The 20,559-nt window shown below is 37.3% G+C and overlaps 1 protein-coding gene across 2 annotated transcripts in view; it reads left to right on the top strand.

Annotated features, from left to right (window-relative positions):
• The window catches only part of WASL (WASP like actin nucleation promoting factor), an 84,224-nt gene extending 72,358 nt beyond the window's left edge, over positions 1 to 11,866 (top strand). For both annotated transcript variants that reach the window (XM_040259558.1, XM_040259557.1), the window contains 2 exons: positions 6,352 to 6,460; positions 9,218 to 11,866. In XM_040259558.1, coding sequence (XP_040115492.1) covers positions 6,352 to 6,460; positions 9,218 to 9,279 — 171 coding nt within the window. In that variant the 3' untranslated portion in view covers positions 9,280 to 11,866. The remainder of the gene's footprint in view (positions 1 to 6,351; positions 6,461 to 9,217) is intronic.
• Positions 11,867 to 20,559: the final 8,693 nt, after the last annotated feature.

Genomic DNA, 20,559 nt, shown 5'->3' with positions numbered 1-20,559 from the left:
ATCATAATAATTTTGGTAAAGTCAGACCATTAACTTTATGAAAACTAAACTATATTTTAAAGTTTCTGTGTCTGAAATTTAGATTAGTAGGGAATCAGACTCCACAGAGAATTGAAAGAATTTCTGTAGTGATGGCAGATAATTTTGAATTCTCTGAGTTGGATGAGATCATCATTTCACCTTCTAGAGCAGGGCTTCCCTGGTGGCTCAGACGGTAAACCATCTGCCTGCAGTGTGAGAGACCCAGGTTCGACCCCTGGGTCGGGAAGATCCACTGGAGAAGAAAATGGCAACCCACTCCAGGACCCTTGCCATAAAAATCCAGTGGACAGAGAAGCCTGATTTGCTACAGTCCGTGGGGTCACAAAGAATCAGACACGACTGAGCAACTTCACTTTCACTTAGAGCAAAGGTTACCGAACTTTTTTCTTTAAAGGACTAGACAGTAAACATTTTAGGCTTGCAAACCCATATAGTATGTTACAGCTGCTTAGCTCTGCTATTATACCACAGATGCAGCAGCCATACATGTTCTGTGAAAGCAGCCGTAGACAGCACATAAATGAATGGACATGGTTGCGTTCTATAAAGCTGTATTTATGGACACTGAAATTTGAATTTCAGATAATTTGCACATATCACAAATACTCTTTCATTTGTTTTCTTTCAACCATTTAAAAGTGTAGAAATCATTCTTAGCTTTAATGAAGTTATACAAAAAGACGAGGCAGACTAGATTTGGCCCATGCAGTAGTTTCCTGACCCCTGACCTAAAGCCTAAGCTACCTAACATTCATACGCTTCCTCCAGACCTTTATATGTGGTCTCTCAGTTCTTGGAGGAACACTTTTCTGCAGGACTTCAGACAGTTACAAATGATAGCTTTTTCTATGAAGTAAATGGAACTAAAAGAAGGAAATTTTTAATGGAAAATTATTTTGCAGTATGTAGAGAATTATAAATTCCTAAATCCTAGAAACTGTCTAGGAAGGAAATGACAGATAGGGAACACAACTAATTGAATGAAGGCATTTAAACATTAGCATAGCACAGATTTAAGAAACTTCTGGTCTTTAAAATGTGTTTAGTTAGATCTTTTCTTAACATGTATCCAGAATGATACTTAGATCATCCTCTGAATAATCAACTGTTTCCTCTTCCCATTTACTTCTGGCTAAAGGATTCTCAGGAACTTTGAATAGTTGTTAGTGGGCAGAATTATTGTCAAAATGACCACAGCCCAGATGAAGAGCAGATTTTCATGGGGCCGTACCCTTTAGAATTTCAGGTACATAAGTTGACCCTTGAATAGCATGGGAGTTATATGTACCAGCCCCCTGAGCAGTCAGATGTGTGTATAACTTTTGACTCCCCCAAAACTTAATTACTAATGGCCTGTTGTTATCTGGAAGCCTTACAATAACATAAAAATTAACATATTTTGTATGTTTTATATATATTATACTATATACTGTATTCTTATAACAAAGTAAGCTAGAGAAGAGAAATGTTAAGAAAATCATAAGAGAAGATATATTTACAGTACTGAATTGGATTTATTGATACTATAACTTTACATCATCTGCTCACAAGATGAATAGTCTCTTGGTACCTACGTCATTAGTGGTCAGTATTCTTCTTTATATATATATATATATATTCTTTATATAATGCTAGATGTTATATGTAATATACTAGACACTGGAAATGAAAATATGAGAAATTTATAGTTATTTACAGGTATAACAGTTCATATGTTGATAACAATAATTGCTTTATGGTAGCCTAGTATATTCAATATTATTATAAAATAATAAATTCATTATAAAATTTTTATGGCCTATATTACTACAGTCATATTCTTAATACTATATTGGAAACATTGTTGTTTTTTTCAAAATCACTTACCTGTGATGATAAGCAGCTACACAGTTTCTCCAGTTATGAGAGGCACCGCATGGTGATATAATTCAATCTTGTACACTGTGTCCTACATGATGAATACTTGGGCAGTGTTGATACAAAAATATTTCATACAGTTCTCGTCATGTAGCTATTAGATTTTTACAAAAAGGCACACTTACACAACAGATAAGTTTATTTTATTAACTGTATGACATGATCAGTTCAGTTCAGTCACTCAGTCCAACTCTTTGTGACCCCATGGAGAGCAGCACACCAGGCTCCTGTCCATCACCAACTCCTGGAGCTCATGTCCATCGAGTTGGTGATGCCATCCAACCATCTCATCCTCTGTCATCCCCTTCTCCTGTCTTCAGTCTTGCCCTGCATCAGGGTCTTTTCCAGTGAGTCAGTTCTTCGCATCAGGTGGTCAAACTATTGAAGTTTCAGCTTCAGCATCAGTCTTTCCAATGAATATTCAGGACTGAATTCCTTTAGGATGGACTGGTTTGATCTCCTTGCTGTCCAACGGACTCTCAGTAGTCTTCCCCAACACCATCGTTCAAAGTATCAATTCTTCTGCGCTCAGCTTTCTTTATAGTCCAACTCTCACATCCATACATGACTACTGGAAAAACCATAGCTTTGACTTGACAGACATTTTTTGACAGGGTAATGTCTGTGCTTTTTAATATGCTTCTAGGTTGGTCATAGCTTTTCTTCCAAGGAGCAGGCATTAATTTTGTGGCTGCAGTCACTATCTGCAGTGATTTTGGAGCCTCCCAAAATAAAATCTGTCACTGTTTCCATTGTTTCCACATTTATTTGCCATGAAATGATAGGACCAGATACCATGATCTTCATTTTTTGAATGTTGAGTTTTAAGCCGACTTTTTCACTCTCCTCTTTCACTCTTATCAAGAAGCTCTTTAGTTCTTCTTCCCTTTCTGCCATAAGGGTGGTGTCATCTGCATATCTGAGGTTATTGATATTTCTCCTGGCAGTCTTGATTCCAGCTTGTGCTTCATCCAGCCCTGCATTTTGGATAATGTACTCTGCATATAAGTTAAATAAGCAGGGTGACAATGTACAGCTTTGACTATTCCTTTCCTGATTTGCAGCCAGTCTGTTGTTCCTTGTCTGGTTCTAACAGTTGCTTCTTGATCTGCATACAGATTTCTCAAGAGGCAGGTCAGGTGATCTGGTATTCCCGTCTCTTTAAGAATTTTCCACAGTTTGTTATGATCCATACAGTCAGTGGCTTTAGCGTAGTCAAGAAAGCAGAAGTAGATGTTTTTCTGGAACTCTCTTGCTTTTTCCATGATCCATCAGATGTTAGCAATTTGATCTCTGGTTCCTCTGCATTTTCTAAATCCTGCTTGAACATCTGGAAGTTCACGGTTCACATACTGTTGAAGCCTAACTTTGAGAATTTTGAGCATTACTTTGCTAGTATGTGAGATGAGTGCAACTGTGCAGTAGTTTAAGCATTCTTTGACATTGCCTCTGTTTAGGATTGGAATGAAAACTGACCTTTTCCAGTCCTGTGGCCACTGCTGAGTTTTCCAAATTTGTTGGCATATTGAGTGCAGTACTTTCACAGCATCATCTTTTAGGATTTGAAATAGCTCAACTGGAATTCCATCACCTCCACTGGCTTTGTTCATAGTGATACTTCCTAAGGCCCACTTGACTTCGCATTCCAGGATGTCTGGCTCTAAGTGAGTGATCACACCATTGTGGTTATCTGGGTCATTAAGATCTTTTTTGTATAGTTCTTCTGTGTATTTTTGCCACCTCTTCATAATATCTTCTGTTTCTGTTAGGTCCATACCATTTCTGTCCATGATTGTGCCCATCTTTGCATGCAAAGCTCCCTTGGTATCTCTAATTTTCTTGAAGAGATCTCTAGTCTTTCCCATTCTTTTGTTTTCCTCTATTTCTTTGCATTGATCACTGAGGAAGGTTTCTTATCTCTCCTTGCTGTTCTTTGGAACTCTGCATGATGATGGCATGATGATTACTTCTACGTCTTAAATGGAAGTGGATCATCACAAAGGTATTCATCACTGTTTGTCTTCACACTGAGTAGGCTGAGGAGGAGGAGGAGGAAAAGGAGGGGTTGGTCTCCTACACCTAACAGCAGTGATAGCTTCATGAATTTCTTGTTCGTTTTTCATTATGATCCTTAATGCTGGATTCATTTATCCTTAAATGGTAGGCAGCTGCAAACCTCCATAGGTTTTATATGTTCTATAGAAAATATCACACAATTCAGCTTTTTCTTGTAATGTCATGACTTTTCTCCCCTTCTTTGGAGCGCTTCCAGCGTCACTAGTTGGCACTTCATATGGGTCCCATGGTTTTATTCAAGGATTGCAGTATTGCACTCAATCCAATGAAAAATACATGAGAACTGCAAGAGATCACTTTTTACTGTGATGCACAATTTACTGGGGAGACAAACTGCTCACACGAGTGGAATCACAAGGAGTTTCAAGTAGATACTCATGCTTGGCTCACTGAATTAGCAACAGAAGGTATCTACAAGATTAGGGCAGTAGTACAGTGTGCTCTGCAATTAATCTTATGCAGTTATGATTTTAAAATGCATCTTTACATTTGTTTACAATTCTGTTAACAGGGAATGGTGCCATGTATGTAGGGTTTCCCAAAGTCCCTGTGTGTGCATAAGCTTTAATAAATTCTAACTTCTTACAATAGATTTGTGTATACTTTATGGTAGTAAATGGTAAAGTAGACCTGTATCTACATATGTTTTATGTATTCATGACATGTCTAACTTTTTCTTAATTTTTTCATGTATTTGGGCAATGTGATTCATCTGTTAAGTTTTTTCAGATGTAGAAGATCTTTTAAAATGTCCCAATATATTTATTGAAAAAGATCTGCATATAAGTGGACCCATGCAATTCAAACTCATGTTATTCAAGGGTAGCTATGTGTATGTGTAATTATTTAGTATAGCTATGCTATTTCATTTTTGATTATACCAGTAACATACTTTTCTGTGAACAAAATTAACAAAATGTGAGTATTTTGTATAAATGACTACTCATTTAAATCAAAGTGCACAGAGAGCAGTATTTTCTAAATTGCACTTTTTCCCCCCCTTCGTTTCTACAGATTTCCTTTAGGCTCTTTTCTAATGGGGCTTCCCAGCTGATAAAGAAATCCTGCAATGCAGAAGACCTGGGTTTAATCCCTGGGTTGGGAAGATGCCCTGGAGAAGGAAAAGGCTACCCACTCCAGTATTCTGGCCTGGAGAATTCCATGGACTGTATAGTCCATGGGGTTGGAAAGAGTCGGGAGTGTTGAAATCAGAGATTATTTTATATAGAAATTAGATTGTAATAAGATCCTTTTTTTCTGTTTTAATGAGACCCTTTATTGATAGGGTTTTTTTTTTTTTTTTTAAAGAAAACTTTTTATTTTGTATTGGGGTATAGTCGATTAACAATGTTGTAGTAGTTTCAGATGAACAACGAAGGGACTCAGACGTGCTTATACATGTATCCATTCTCCCCCAAGCCCCGCTCCCATCCGTGTGCTGTACAATAGGTCTTTGTTGGTTATCCATTTTAAATATAGCAGTGTGTACATGACCTTCCCAAAGTCCCTAACCGTCACGTCCCCCGGCATCCATAAGTTCATTTTCTAAGACTGTGAGTCTCTTTGATGAGACCCTTTAATATTGATTTTTTTCCTCAAATGTAGTTTATATTAGATAAAGTAAACAGTACTTTAGTTGGGGAAAGTTAGTTGCCTTGTGAGGTACATTTTGAAGGCTACCCATCTGATCTCCTATAAGTTTCACATACATGAGAAAGAAGGTTCATTTTGAATTACAGTATATATATTGTCTATTATACATATTTATATTATAACTGTATATTAAATATAATATTTAAAATTATAAAGCTTGTTAGCAAAGCTTCCTGATTTTTTCAGGAAAATATAAGTCTGTTTATATCTCTTAAATATCTTAAAATATGCTTCTCACCTAGTAACTCTAGGAATCTAAATATGTCCTCAGTTTTATAAAACAATATCCTTGATAACTGTTTTAAAGTTTATCAGCCAGTTTCTTATCAGTTTCTTATCATTGTGTATTAGAATGAACAGAAGTAACCCAACTTCAAGGGCAAGTAGCAAAAAGTTTGATTTTTAATCTAAATATGGAAATCTATTGATGGCCTATACATTAAGAATACGAAATATATCTTGCATAAGTCTTTTAAAGCAGCAATTTTGTTTTTTTGGTTTTTTTCTTAATTCAGTTAATCCTATCCTGGGCTTGATTGTTTGCTTTCTTGGTTTTATTTTGTTTTAGAATAATGAAGTGATTGTAAGAGAGAAAGATTTTCTGGAGAGAAAGGCTTTTTGCTAAGGATGCATTACTCAGTTTTGCTAACTTTCCTTTCCAAGGTAACTGATGCCCCAGAGTCTACACCACCAGCACCTGCACCCACTTCAGGAATTGTAGGCGCATTAATGGAAGTGATGCAGAAGAGGAGCAAAGCCATTCATTCTTCAGGTATATTTGCATGTGTATATGTATAGTTAATAAATTTGAATATTTGAAGTTCTGTTTCTCTTTTTATTCTGTGACACAGTCTTTTCTAGATTTTCTTCCTGCTATTGGATAACTTATTGATTTAGGTTCTCAGACATATTTTAAGAAGTTGTCACTGTGACTAGTCTGTTTGAAGCTTAATGGATGCTATGTCATAACCATAAATTAGAAGAACAGTTTTGGCAAAAAATGGCAGTTTTGTTTCCCAAACTAGAAGTATTAATAGAATGCCTGGCAAACAGCTTCTTAAAAAAGACTTGACATTCCTGTATCTCATTCCTGAGACATTCTTGTGACTTAAGAAATTTAGGTTTCCCTGATTTGTAAGAACTGGGACTGAGAAATGAGATATATTGTATTGTTTCCGGGGTTTACTAAAGAACCCTAGTTTTTTGTTTCCTCTTTTTTGTTTTTTCCCAAAACATTGTTTGAATAAAATAGTTTGTACTTGTGGTTATTAAACATAGGCACACCACTGTTAAATGAGTATCATTTTTGAAAGAGAGAAGGAATATGCGTTTTGCTGTGGTAATGGTTGAGATTTACCGAAGAACATGATGCACTAGAAGCAGATCTTTGTTCTTATTAAATCTATTATTTACTCTGTGTGGTGGACCTCAGTTCTCCAGTTTGTTACCTGGAGAGAATTCATAAATCAGATGATTGATATGAACAGCAAATTATTATGCAAATAACCAGCAGGTTGCTGAGCACATAGTAGGTGCTCAATAAATGTTGTTTTCTTTCTGTTTATTTCCCCTTAAGGATGTGAATGTCTATGATCCTTTAGCAACATTTGTTTTCCTTAAATAGGCATTTTTATTTCTATACTGTGCTAAAAAGATAGAATAGGCTAATTCAGTCCACAAGTATTTATTGTGAGATAATAGAAAAAGAAAAATCCCTGCCTTTATGGAGCATGCATTCCAGTGAGAAAGAGAGAGACAATAAATAAAACAAATTAGAAAATATGTACTTTAAATAGTGATATGTACTAAAGACAGAAAGTAAGCAGAAAAGGAAAAGACTAACAGACTGTGAGAGAGAATTTCATTTATCATAGGATAATGAGGCTTACCTAAGATATCATTTGAGAAAAGACTCAAAGGAGTTCACGGAGTAAACCATGTAGAAAACAGGAAAGTATGTACAGCCAGTACAAACTCCCTGAGGTCAGTAGGGGTAGAACAAGAAGAAGAATAAGGAAGAAAAAAATAAGGAAGTAGTATGAGAGGTGACAGGAAGCCAAGAGTAAGGCTTTGGAGGCCATGAATGTGGTGGGAAGCCACTGGAAGGTTCTTAGCAGAGTAATGAGTGGCAGTGATCCAAGCAGGAGATGATGCAGGTTTGAATCAGATTGGTAGCTCCTGAAAAGTGGTTGGATACTAGTTATACTTTGAATGTGGATAACATTGGGTTTGTTGATGGATTGAAAGCAAGGTTTGGGAAAAAAGGAGTGATGGATGAGTCTGAGGTTTTTGACCTGAGCAACTGAAAGAGTGAAGTTTTCATTAATAGAATGGAGAAAGATTTAAGAGGAGCAAGTTTGAAAGGAAGGATAGGAATTTGATTCTGTACATATTAAATTTGAGATACTTACTAAAAATTTAAAAGTAGATGTTGAGTAGGCATTTGGTTATGAGTCAAATTCAGGGGAGAGATGTGAACTGTTAATATAAATCTGCATGTCATTAAGTACGTGGTATTTAAAGGTACAGAACTGGATGAGATCATCAAAGAAGTGGGTATAAACAGAGAAGAGAAAGTCTAATAGAGTTTGGAGGACTGGCGAATGTGGTATCCTAGAAGTCAGGGGAAAAAGTTTGAAGGAGGGTGTGGTGATCATCTGGGTCAGATGGGTGTGATGGGTCACGAAACTGAGAACAGAGAATTGAGCTTTAGCTTTAGGAGAAGGGAAAGACTATCCACTCCAGTATCCTGACCTGGAGAATTCCATGGACTCTATAGTCCATGGGGTCGCAAAGAGTCGGATACAACTGAGCGACTTTCGTGTTCAGGTTCGCTTTTAGTGATAGTAGGTCCTTGGTGACTGGTTCAAGAGAGAATCGGGGTAGAAAAAGAGATGGGGTATTGGGGTGCCTACTCTGTTTCCTTTATGGCTTAGTGCTGATGCAGTTCCTACCTGTCACTGGAATTATAACTGAAATCAGCTAAACAATGTGCAAGTATATTTTTTTTTACAGCTTTTCTTGTGATATGTGTGTTGATTCAGAGAAAGTGAAGTTTTAGTTGCCCAGTCTGATTCTTTGCAACCCCATGGACTGTAACCCACCACGCTCCTCCCTACATGGAATTCTCCAGGAAAGAATAATGGAATGGGTAACCATTTACTTCTCCAGGGGATCTTCCCAACCCAGGGATTGAACCGGGTCTCCTGCATTGTGGGCAGATGCTCTACCAGCTGAGCCACCAGGGAAGCCCTGTTGATTCAGAGAGATCAACTCATGTGATTTTACACATAAGGAAGCACAGGTTGAAACTGGTTCCATAGAGATTAAGGAACTAGAATCCACATCTTCTTACTCCTAATCTTCAGCTCACAATCTAATACTCTTTAGATGTATTTTATTGATTCATTTTAATCCATCTTAGTAACTGGATTCCTCCAGGTTGTATTTTAGAAGTTGAATAGCAAAAATTATGTAATGTTATTTTATTTATGTGTATGTTTTAACTGTCTTACTGATTCTCTTCTAGATGAAGATGAGGATGAAGATGATGATGAAGATTTTGAGGATGATGATGAATGGGAAGACTGATCTATATATTATATATATATATTTTTAAGGTGAAATACTAAACACTACTTTCTGTCTATGGATTCTGTAAAATTATCATGTAAATGTTCTACCAATTTGCTGTATATTTTTGTTGCCTTTTTGCTTTTTTTTTATTAATCTGTGCAATACCTCATTTAATCTGTAAGGGTTTGTCATAATCCTCTGCAAAGCTACTCCCTGTGACTGTGTGCACGTTTACACCAGGATGCTCACTTGATTTGTGAGTGTTTTTCATTCCATCAACAAGGGAGTTTAAATATTATATGTGAGACTGACAAAAACCTTAATGTAATTTAGTTATAATGCCAGAAGGAAAACACTATTTTCATACCCTAGTTTTTCTGTACCTAAATTTTCTTATTAAAATCTAGTATAGCACTACATTCTTTTTTAAGTGATGCAAACCTTAGTTTATTTAGCCCCTTCTTTTTGAACACATGCCACATGAATGTTGAAACTGATACATTGCACAGTTCTCTAGACATCACTACACTGATGCAGGTTCTCAAATTTTAGCAATATGCTCGACATAAAATCACTACAGAGATGCTAGTTGGGAAAAGGAGTAACACACCTCTTAGAGCAATATTGCCTGTTGTTGTACAGATCTGGTATTTGGGGGCTGGAATCATAAGGAGCCCTTGCATCCCTAATACTTAACTGAGGTTATTTTTGTGTTATAGTAAATGTGGCAGGCTCTTTTTGGCAAAAATTTTTAAAAAGTATTTTTGGTATTATTCTGAAAGAAAAGTTAAGATGTTAAAGTTTAGGGCATCTTAGAGATAATTCCATACTACATGAACTGAAGGAGGCTATACATTGTGGTATTTGATTAATTCACTATAAAATTCAGAAAATGATAACAGTGAGGTAGGATTAAGTATTTATATTTTACAGTCTGTATGGATTGAGATATTCAGAAATACCAACCATAAAAATCTTACCTAGTTGGCAAAGGTATACCCTATAATAGTGAAACTATAATATGCGGGGTGTTTTTTTTTTTAATTTTGATAATTTCTCAAGGTTTTTGTCAAATGTTAGGTGAAGGGTTACCTTTTTCTTAAAAGATTGGTGGTCCCAATGTCAAGTTTCTTGGAACACAAAACCAAACGATAGATTTTTAAAAAGCAAAAATAAAACTTTACAACCTGCATATTTGTTATATATGCTACATGATGTGTTAAAATTAGGGTTTCCTTGCCTCTCTACAGTACACTAGTCTGCCTAAGGGTGATTGTTTCATATATATAGCATTAATTATCATACCTGCCTACTTTAAATTTTAGGTAGAAAAATGATCTGATTTAAATACAGACACCTATTTTTCTCACATTGAGTCATATACAGAATGTAGTTCCAAATGTATTTCATTACTAGTCACAATATCTGACTAAAAATTAAGCTCTCAATTGTACCGACCAAAATCTAGTTATTGGCATGATCTTGACAGGCTGGACCTGCAAGATGTGGCTTGAATTTTAACCAGTTATCACATAATCTCTAGTGATCATGCATCTAGTTATCATGAGAAATAATTTAAAAGGTTTTGTTGCTGAAAGCAGTAAGTGGTGCAGTACAATAGTTAAGTTATTCAGAGAATGTTACCTACCTTGCAGGAATAATTTAAGCTCATGGGAAAGATTCTAGACTTTTTGTTTCTTGCAAAAAACAGTGCCCTCTGCTGCTAAAAACCTTTTTCTGCTTACTTTTTTTTCTTTTTTTAATTGTGGCTTAATCTCTGTGGGTCTCGTGTGGATGAGGCTGGACAACAACTAACCAATAAAATTAGGAATTTGTGCAAATGGTAAATAGAACGTTTTAATTATTTTAAGTAATATCATTTTCCTTCTTGTTTCTTTCTTTTAGACATTATATAAATTTTTTACAATATCTTAGAAATGTCTTTAATGCCAACTTAAGATATCTGTTCACTTTGGGGCAAGGAATGCAGGGTTTTCTAGCTAACTTTGTTATAAGAAAGATTTATCAGGAGCTGCTCTGAGCAGAGGATATCAAATCTTCGAATTGGAAACACAATTCTAAACATGTAAGATGGGTATAAAATTTGCCAATGGTAATTGAGTTTATTCTTTCTTCTTAAAGGAAAAAAAAAATAAGACTTTTGTTGTTGCACAAAGTCTAAATTAACATTGGTTGAAACAGCAGCTGTGGGATTCAGTCCAGGCATGAAGACTAAATCCACTTGAGTGTAAAGGTTGCATGTTTTCAGTCCTCCACCACCTCGCACTGTGGACAGCATTATACCTGTGCGTCGTCTGAGAGCTTCCCACATGCACTCCAGCTAAATGATTGTCTGGTAGCCTTCGCGTTTAACAAACTAGCATGAGGCTTTTTATATCTAAACGCTATGTGATAGACAATTTCAGCTAGCCACATATTGTATGTATGAGATTCATAAAGACTTTCAATCATTCATTTCCATTTATCAACTGAAATTTTGTTTAGTATGTGAATTTTTTTTTTGAAATGTATAGTGAATAGGATGTTGCACTGGTGGCAATTCATCATGGAGCATAATAAAATTAATTTGACCCAAATAGTATAAAATAGTGTGTTTTTATTTGTTTATTGTTAAGAGATTAAAATGGGTAAAAAAAAAAAATTCAAACTGTTTAGTAATGGATTCACAGCAGTGAATGGAAATGGTTGAAGTTTTCAGCCAACTGCATGCCCTGAGAGTTGGAGTGTGCCATTAAATAAACTTGGTGAGCAAAAGAATGTTACACCCTGTTCTGCCGGGAAACGTGACAGCTGCTCAGCTGTTCCCCTGGGAGCCACTGCTATGGTATACAGAGTGTTCACATTGCAAGGTCACATTGGAACTCGCGTACACCGAAAATGTTGTGCTTTCCTAAATCAGAGTGATAGTGGAGTTTACTGGTAGCTTCACTAAAAGCCAAATACAGTAATTCGTGTGGAAGGAACTTAAAGAGCTTGCTATCAAAGGTGGTGCTTACTTTTAAACAGGAAATTCAGTTTTTGATAAATAGAATTTCCTGTTCTACTCACCCTGGCACAAGTGGGTGTCTGAAGATTAAGCTGAGTTGTGGAATCTGTTGTGTAGGATGCTACAAAATGCCTTCTAAAAGCATTAGTCACATTTAAACATTTTCCATAATGATATGTCCTATTACAAATTTGTTTCTGTTGTACAAATGTGAACCCTTAAGAATGTATTAACCACGCTTTTTAAAAGTTTTTTAAAGAGAGAAGGGCCTTAGAATTGCTCTTGTAACATTATATTTATCTATTCAATTAAATTCCTGAAATTACTTACTCTGCTTTAGAAATGGAGTTCTTAAAGGACAGCTATAGGGAAAAGGCCTATTACAATACAATGGAAAATTCTTTATGGAAATTTTACTTGGCACACTTACCTTATTGACACTGTCACATTATACCTCCAAAACAGCATACTTTTTGTAATCTCTTGTTCTATTATTCTTAGATTTTTTTCCTTTAAGTATGCTTTTTAGTGAAGCCACTAGAAAAAGGCATAATAACCTGGCTCTTATGAATATGATGGGGAACTTTCTTTGCAGTTAATGTTAAGACTGTCTGTACCTTTTGTATGTGCTGCATGACATCTTCCTTTGCCATGAGGGAACCCGTTGAAAATTTTGGATTTATAAATAATAAATCTGGATAAATCAACAGCAGCTTAAATTTTTTTTTTTTTTAATTTACATGAGTGATCAGGCTTGCCTGATGGTTCAGATGATAAAGAATATCCCTGCAATGCAGGAGACCCATGTTCAGTCCCTGGATTGGGAAGATTGCCGGAGAGGGAAACGGCAACCCACTCCAATATTCTTGCCTGAAGAATTCCATGGACAGAGGAGCTTGGCAGGCTACAGTCCATGGAGTTGCAAAGAGTTGGACACAACTGAGTGACTATCACTCACTCAACTCACTAAAAAAGAAATGTTAATTTGCACCAGTGATCAGTCTGTTGATACATATATAGTACTACATTTTACACAAGTCCAGTGTAAATCTAAACCAGCCATGTGTACCACTCTCAAGATCAGTCAAGATATGAATAACAATTACTTTGAGTAAAATATAACAACAGTAGCTTATAGGTGGTTTCTAGCTTAGGTGTTTGCATATTGGGGCATTGCTGGTAAATTTGAAGTACTCTTAATTTTTTAACAACTGCAAAAATTTCTTATCCTTAGTAAGGATTTTTTAAAAATTTGTTAACTACAATTTTAGGAGTATCAAATTGCATTATGGAAATTGAAGTTCCACGTGTCATATTGGCATTTTTTAATCTTGAATTTGGTTGGCATGTCTTGACCTAAATTGAGTTTTATCATAGATCTTGCTAGATGTTTGAGGATTTTCATCAAGGCCAGCATCAATATCTCCTTATTTAAACTGATTATTAAAATTAAATACATGATGGGCATTAAAATATAACAATAGTCTCTGATCCCCTCCTTCCTTAAATCTAAACTACGTCACAACTGAAAAACAGTTGGGAGACCATCGAGTTAAATCAAGCATATACTCATATCCTGGATGAGAGAGTATCTGGGATAGTTGAGGGACTTGCTTGAGTCCCATTAGAGCCAAATAATAATAGTAAAAGCCAGATCTGACTACTAAATCAGTTGATCTTTCCCATATACCATAATACTGTTTTACTCTTGTTTTCTCTGTTTTTCTTAAGTTGTGGATAAATTGCAGATTTACTTTGTTTCTGGAAGATTTATGGCTACAAATTTCACCCTTTTTCACATGTCAGCTGGGTGTTGATAAAAGCCTCTAGCTTCCTGTTCCCGTCTTTGCCTAGTAAAGCTGGCTGGCTTTGAGGAGCCAGCCCCTGACTCTGAAGCATGTGATAGTATCTTGGCTCAGTGATAGCAGTCACCCTATATTGTCCAAGCATTCAGTCAGCACAGGACACTTCTGTCATTTAGTACTGAGTTGAAAACAAATTGAGGTTTTTATTCTACATCCAAATTCTTTTCATTAGGTTCTTGTAAATGGGCATTGCCTTTATTTAAACATAAGTGTTTTGTAAACACTTATGGTCAATGGCCTGACAGAAAATTACTTTGAGAATGTATTAATCTTTCTGCCTAATTATCAGCCAACAGCTGTACTGTCAATTTAAAGACCAGGAGTTCTTCCAAGGAGCACAAGGACAAACTGGATACTTGAAAGCCAACTTTTTGCTTCTCTTATTGTTGAGACAGGAGAATTCTAACTAGGTTGCATGTACTTCACCTTTGCTGTAAAAGGGACAGGAAAATAAAATATATCTAGTATTTGTGGTGTTGAAAGAAATTAAGTGAAAGGAAAAGACATTATCCTGTCCACGTAACTTTAGGGAAATCAACAAAGCCACTCATAATGTCTCAGTTCTGTAGTTGTCTATTTGACAACTTGGGTCCTTATATCAGCTTCCAGGCCTAAAAAGAAACAACCCTTTTTTTTTTTTTTTTTAAATGAGTGGGAGTCTAAGGAGGCAGAGCACAGAAGAGAATTTTGTGTATGTTTGTCTACACAGAATTTGTGTCTCCAGCCATTGTTTTTAAGACGGATTGAGAGAAAACTCAGCAAGTAAAATTAAGTGGGTTCGAATCTCCATTTTGAAGGATAATAACTAGTTAGGGAGAAAGTGATGCAATAGAATATTTGGGTTTTGTTTGCTTATTGAGCAAGGATGTAAGTGTAGAAGGGCCAACTTCTTAGTTGTATATTCAACTAAGGCTCAATATAGTCCATTCAGATAGAAAATTTTTAACTTTCTTAAAAACGTTGCCAAACTTTGCTGTGGGTATTTGCTGAAGGTTGTGATGTAGGTAACATTAATAGTTAAGTAATTATGACAGTCTAATAAACCTCATCCTAAAACGAACTACTTTCCAAGCCACCTCTAAATGATCTATTGTTATAGTCTTGTTTTGTTTATGCATTAATGCCTCCAAATCCCATAGAGCATGATTATAAGGTCCTGCTGCCTGAAGATGTTTAGAAAGTGCAGGTAGATTGTGAGCCAGTTGAATGCTTTAAAATCTCTACTAGGGCCTCACAGTTTATAGCCGACATGCCTGGGACAGCCTGACATGGTTTATGCCAGTTAAACAGCAAGCAAAGAGAAATTCTACATACAACCTGAGCCCTGTCAGCATGCTTTTTACTTGACATTTTCATTGCTTTGATTTCTAGAACTCAGAACAACAAAACCTTGTTGACAGGAGTCACTGCAGTCAGCCCTCTGTTTCTGTGGGGTTTGCATGAAAAGATGAAGGGCTAATCATATTCCCTGTACTAAACCATATTATTTTTAATTTTTTATTTAAATTTTTAAAAATTGTATTTTTTAATTTAATTTTTTATGCCACACCATGCAACTTGTGTGATTTTACTTCCTCAGCCAGCGATCATGGCAATGAGAGTGCAGAGTCTGAACAACTGAACTACCATTTTATATAAGGGGCTTCAGCAGACTTGAATTTTGGTATCCATGGAATTCTAAGTCCTCTGTGGATACTGAGGGATGACTGTGTATTTTTCATATGTTTCCTCACTTCCCAGCTAACTGAATATTAAACCAATCATTATTCCGTTGGTTATTCCAATAGCCTGCTTGGGAAAAGATGGTAGGGAGATAACATTATGCATTTGAGTTCCGTTTTGATTCTCTAAAACTTACTCCTCTAGTCACGTGCAGTTCAGGTCAGTTGCTCAGTCATGTCCGACTCTTTGTGACCCCATGGACTGTAGCATGCCATGCCCTGTCCATCAATCCCAGAGTTTACTCAAACTCATGTCCATTGAGTCAGTGATGCCATCCAACCATCTCATCCTGTCATCCCCTTCTACCATCCTCAATCTTTCTCAGCATCAGGGTCTTTTCAAACTTCGCCTCAGGTGCCCAAAGTATTGGAGTTTCAGCTTTAGCATCAGTCTTTCCAATGAATATTCAGAACTGATTTCCTTTAGGATGGACTGGTTGGATCTATGCGTCCAAAGAACTTCAAGAGTGTTCTCCAACACCACAGTTCAAAAGCATCAATTCTTCGGGGCTCACCTTTCTTTATAGTCCAACTCTCGCATACATGACTACTGGAAAAACCATAGCTTTGACCAGATGGACTTTTGTTGGCAAAGTAATGTCTCTGCTTTTTAATATGCTGTCTAGGCTGGTCATAACTTTTCTTCCAAGGAGCAAGCATGTTTTAATTTCATGGCTGCAGTCACCATCTGCAGTGATTTTGGAGCCCCCCAAAAATAGTCTGCCCCTGTTTCCACTCTTTCCCCATCTATTTGCCATGAAGTGATGGGAACAGATACCATGATCTTTGTTTTTTGAATGTTGAGTTTTAAGCCAACTTTTTCACTCTCCTCTTTCACTTTCACTTTCACCTTTTTCACTTTCCTCTTTCACTGTCTTTCAAGAGGCTCTTTAGTTCTTTTTCACTTTCTGCCTTAAGGGTGGTGTCATCTGCATATCTGAGGTTATTGATATTTCTCCCGGCAATCTTGATTCCAGCTTATGCTTCATCCAGCCCAGCATTTCTCATGATGTACTCTGAGTATAAGTTAAATAAGCAGGGTGACAGTATACAGCCTTGACGTACTCCTTTCCCTATTGGGAACCAGTCTGTTCCACGTCCAGTTTTAAGAGTTGCTTCTTGACCTGCACTCAGATTTCTCAGGAGGCAGGTCAAGTGGTCTAGTGTTCTCATCTCTTAAAGAATTTTTAAGGCTTTATGGCATAGTCAATAAAGCAGAAGTAAATGTTTTTTTGGAACTCTTGCTTTTTCGATGATCCAATGGATGTTGGCAATTTGATATCTGGTTCCTCTGCCTTTCTAAATCCAGCTTGAACACCTGGACGTTCTTGATTCACATACTATTGAAGCCTAGCTTGGAGAGTTTTGAGCATTACTTTGCTAGAGTGTGAGTATACATATACATATATCCATTCTTTTTAAGATTCTGTTCCCATATTGTTCATTACAGAGTTTTAAGTAGTGTTCCCTATGCTATACAGTAAGATCTTATTATCTATTATATTTTTTCATTTTTATTGAAATATAGTTGATTCACAACCAGTCTGCTTTACAACAAAGTGACTCAGTTACACACATATATACAGTCTTTTGTAATGTTTTTTCCATTATGATTTATTATAAGATATTAATGTAATTCCCTATGCTATACATTAGGACCTTGGTGTTTATAAACCGAGCTGTTTTAAATGATTGTTGTTACTGTAATTTGGAAGTAAGCCTCAAGATAAATTTCTCATGCCATGTATTAATATATTTCTACCTTAGGGTAATAGACTAAATTCATGTGACCACATAATTTTAAGACCCATTGAGAGATCAGGCTTCCATCTCAACCCTGTCTGCCAGATCCCTAGTAGGTTTTTGTAGTTTGTTACCTTGACGCAACTAGGAATAGAAAATGTGTGTGCATGCTAAGTTGTTTCAGTTGTGTCAGACTCTTTGCCACCCCATGGGACTGTAGCCTGCCAGGATATTCTGTCCGTGGAATTCTTCACACTTTAACAATGCTATCAACTCATGAGAATTGTTCTGACAAGTCTGGAGAAGCAAAATTGATGCTATGTCAAGATCAAAATATAGAAACCTTTTCCCCAAGTTTTGGTTTCCATGCCTTAATTCCCAATGGCTTTTTTTTTTTGTTTTTACAGCATCTTCCCTAAAGATAGAAACTACTACACAATGTTGAATAAGAAACCGGAAGAAGCAACAGGTTTCAGAAAATTACGAGGCTGCTTCCCAGTCTTCAGTTACTGCTTCTCCTGAAAGCATTGTCCCCTTAAGTCATCCTCTAGCTTTACTTTTTCTCTGACTCAAAGCAACAACCTCTATTCTGCTCACCTCTCCTGGAAATTATCCAACCCAATTTTTTGCTATTGTTGTATGGTTCCAGTCATCCCTCCCCCATGACAGAAAATAATAATTGGTAACCAAGAGGGCTAGCTAGGGAGTATAAAATGCACAGAAGAGGACTTGGCTTTGCATGTGTGAGTTCTTGAAACTTGTGAGGTATTACTGGGACTTGGGGAGGCACAGTGAAAGTTGGCTTCTAAGCATTCATGATATCAAGAACACCTTCAAGTAAGGACTACCCTGGTGGTCCAGTGGTCAAGACTACACTTCCAGTGCAGGACATATGGATTTGACCCCTGGTTGGGGAACTATTAATAAGATCTTGTGCCCAAAAAGAGGGGGGAGGTGGGAAGAACACCTTCAAATATTGGTTCTGCTTTGTCTGGGGAGTACATTACCTGCCCACACAAGTGTTTTTCTAATAAACACTGTCCCCAGAGGGTACTGTCAACACTTGCTTGCAATTCCCAATGTAGATTGATTTCTGACTTCCTCAGCGAGGCATCCCCTGGCCCTGTCTCCTGTCTGCAGAGGGTACTGAAATGTGAGCACCCAGCTAGTTCGGACCAAACCACTTTTTGATGATAATGGTGAAGCCAGTAAAGGGGCTTCCAGAAGCCCCTTGGCTGTGCTTTCGCCACTGCCAGACCTTTCATCACTGAGATGCTGAGAAAAATCAGGTTTAAAGGGACCCATCATTTCCAGGCAAGAATACTGGAGAGGCCATTTCCAACTCCAAAGGATCTTCCCGACCCAGGGATCAAACCTGCATCTTTTGCATCTCCTGCATTGCCAGGCAGATTCTCTACCAATAGCGCCACCTGGGAAGCCCCATAATATTAATATAACCACTATTCATTGGAATACTTAGTAAGTTGGGCATGACATGAAATGTTTTACATGAAAGTTATTATTCCAATTTTTTAGTCAAGCAAATGCAAAGTTGAGTTAAACAATTGGCGCAAAGTTAAATAGTAAATTGGGGCTTCTCTGGTGGCTCAGCTGGTAAAGAATCTGTCTGCAATGCAGGAGACCTGGGTTCCATCCCTGGGTTGGGAAGATCCCCTGGAAAAGAGAATGGCAACCCACTAGTATTCTTGCCTGGAGAATCCCACAGACAAGAGAAGCCTGGTGTGCTACAGTCCATGGGGTTGCAAAGAGTTGGACATGATGAGTGGCTAACACATACAAATAGTAGATGGCAGAGCTGAGCATCAGACTTAGGTCCGACTTAATACAAAAGATGTACCCTAAACCACTATAGTTCTCTGTCTCCTAACAGCATTGACACCAGTAATGATCTGAATAAACAATTAAAATATTACTGCATTATCTTTACTCAACTGTAGAAGGCTTGGCATTGTTCTGCTTTTGCAATGCGAAGACCCAGAGGGAAATGCTGTCATACTCCAGGTCAGTCGCTCAGTCATGTCCGATTCTTTGCAACCCCATGGACTGCAGCACACCAGGCTTTCCTGTCCATCGCCAACTCCCAGAGCTGGCTCAATCTCATGTCCATTGAGTCAGTGATACCATCCAACCATTTCATCCTCTGTTGTCATCCCCTTCTCCTGCCTTCAATCTTTCCCAGCATCAGGGTCTTTTCCAATGAGTCAGTACTTCCCATCAGGTGGCCAGAGTATTGGAGTTTCAGCTTCAGCATCAGTCATTCCAATGATTATTCAGGACCGGTTTCCTTTAAGATCGACTGGTTTGATCTCCTTGCAGTCCAAGGGACTCTCGACAGTCTTCTCCAACATCACAATAAAAAGCATCAATTCTTTGGTGCTCAGCTTTCTTTATAGTCCAACTCTCACATCCATACTTGACTACTAGAAAAACCATAGCCTTGACTAGACGTACCTTTGTTGGCAAAGTAACGTCTCTGCTTTTTAATAGCTGTCTAGGTTGGTCATAACTTTTCTTCCAAGGAGCAAGCATCTTTTAATTTCATGGCTGCAGTCACCACCTGCATTGATTTTGAAGCCCCCCAAAATAAAGTCTCTCACTGTTTCCACTGTTCCCCCATCTATTTGCCATGAAGTGATGGGACCAGATGCCATGATCTTCGTTTTTTGAATATTGAATTTTAAGCCAGCTTTTTCACTCTCCTCTTTTGCTTTATCAAGAGGGCCTTTAGTTCTTCGCTTTCTGCCACAAGGGTGGTGTCATCTGCATAACTGAGGCTACTGATATTTTTCCCAGCAATCTTGATTCCAGCTTGTGCTTCATCCAGCCCTGCATTTTGCATGATGTACTCTGCATATAAGTTAAATAAGCAGGGTGACAATATACAAACTTGATGTACTCCTTTTCCTATTTGGAACCATTCTGTTGTTCCACGTCCAGT

Source organism: Oryx dammah, unplaced genomic scaffold, assembly GCF_014754425.2.
Source record: "Oryx dammah isolate SB20612 unplaced genomic scaffold, SCBI_Odam_1.1 HiC_scaffold_18, whole genome shotgun sequence".
NCBI lineage: Eukaryota > Metazoa > Chordata > Mammalia > Artiodactyla > Bovidae > Oryx > Oryx dammah.
Note: the sequence above shows the minus strand (reverse complement) of the source record. Positions and strands in the feature narration are given on the sequence as shown.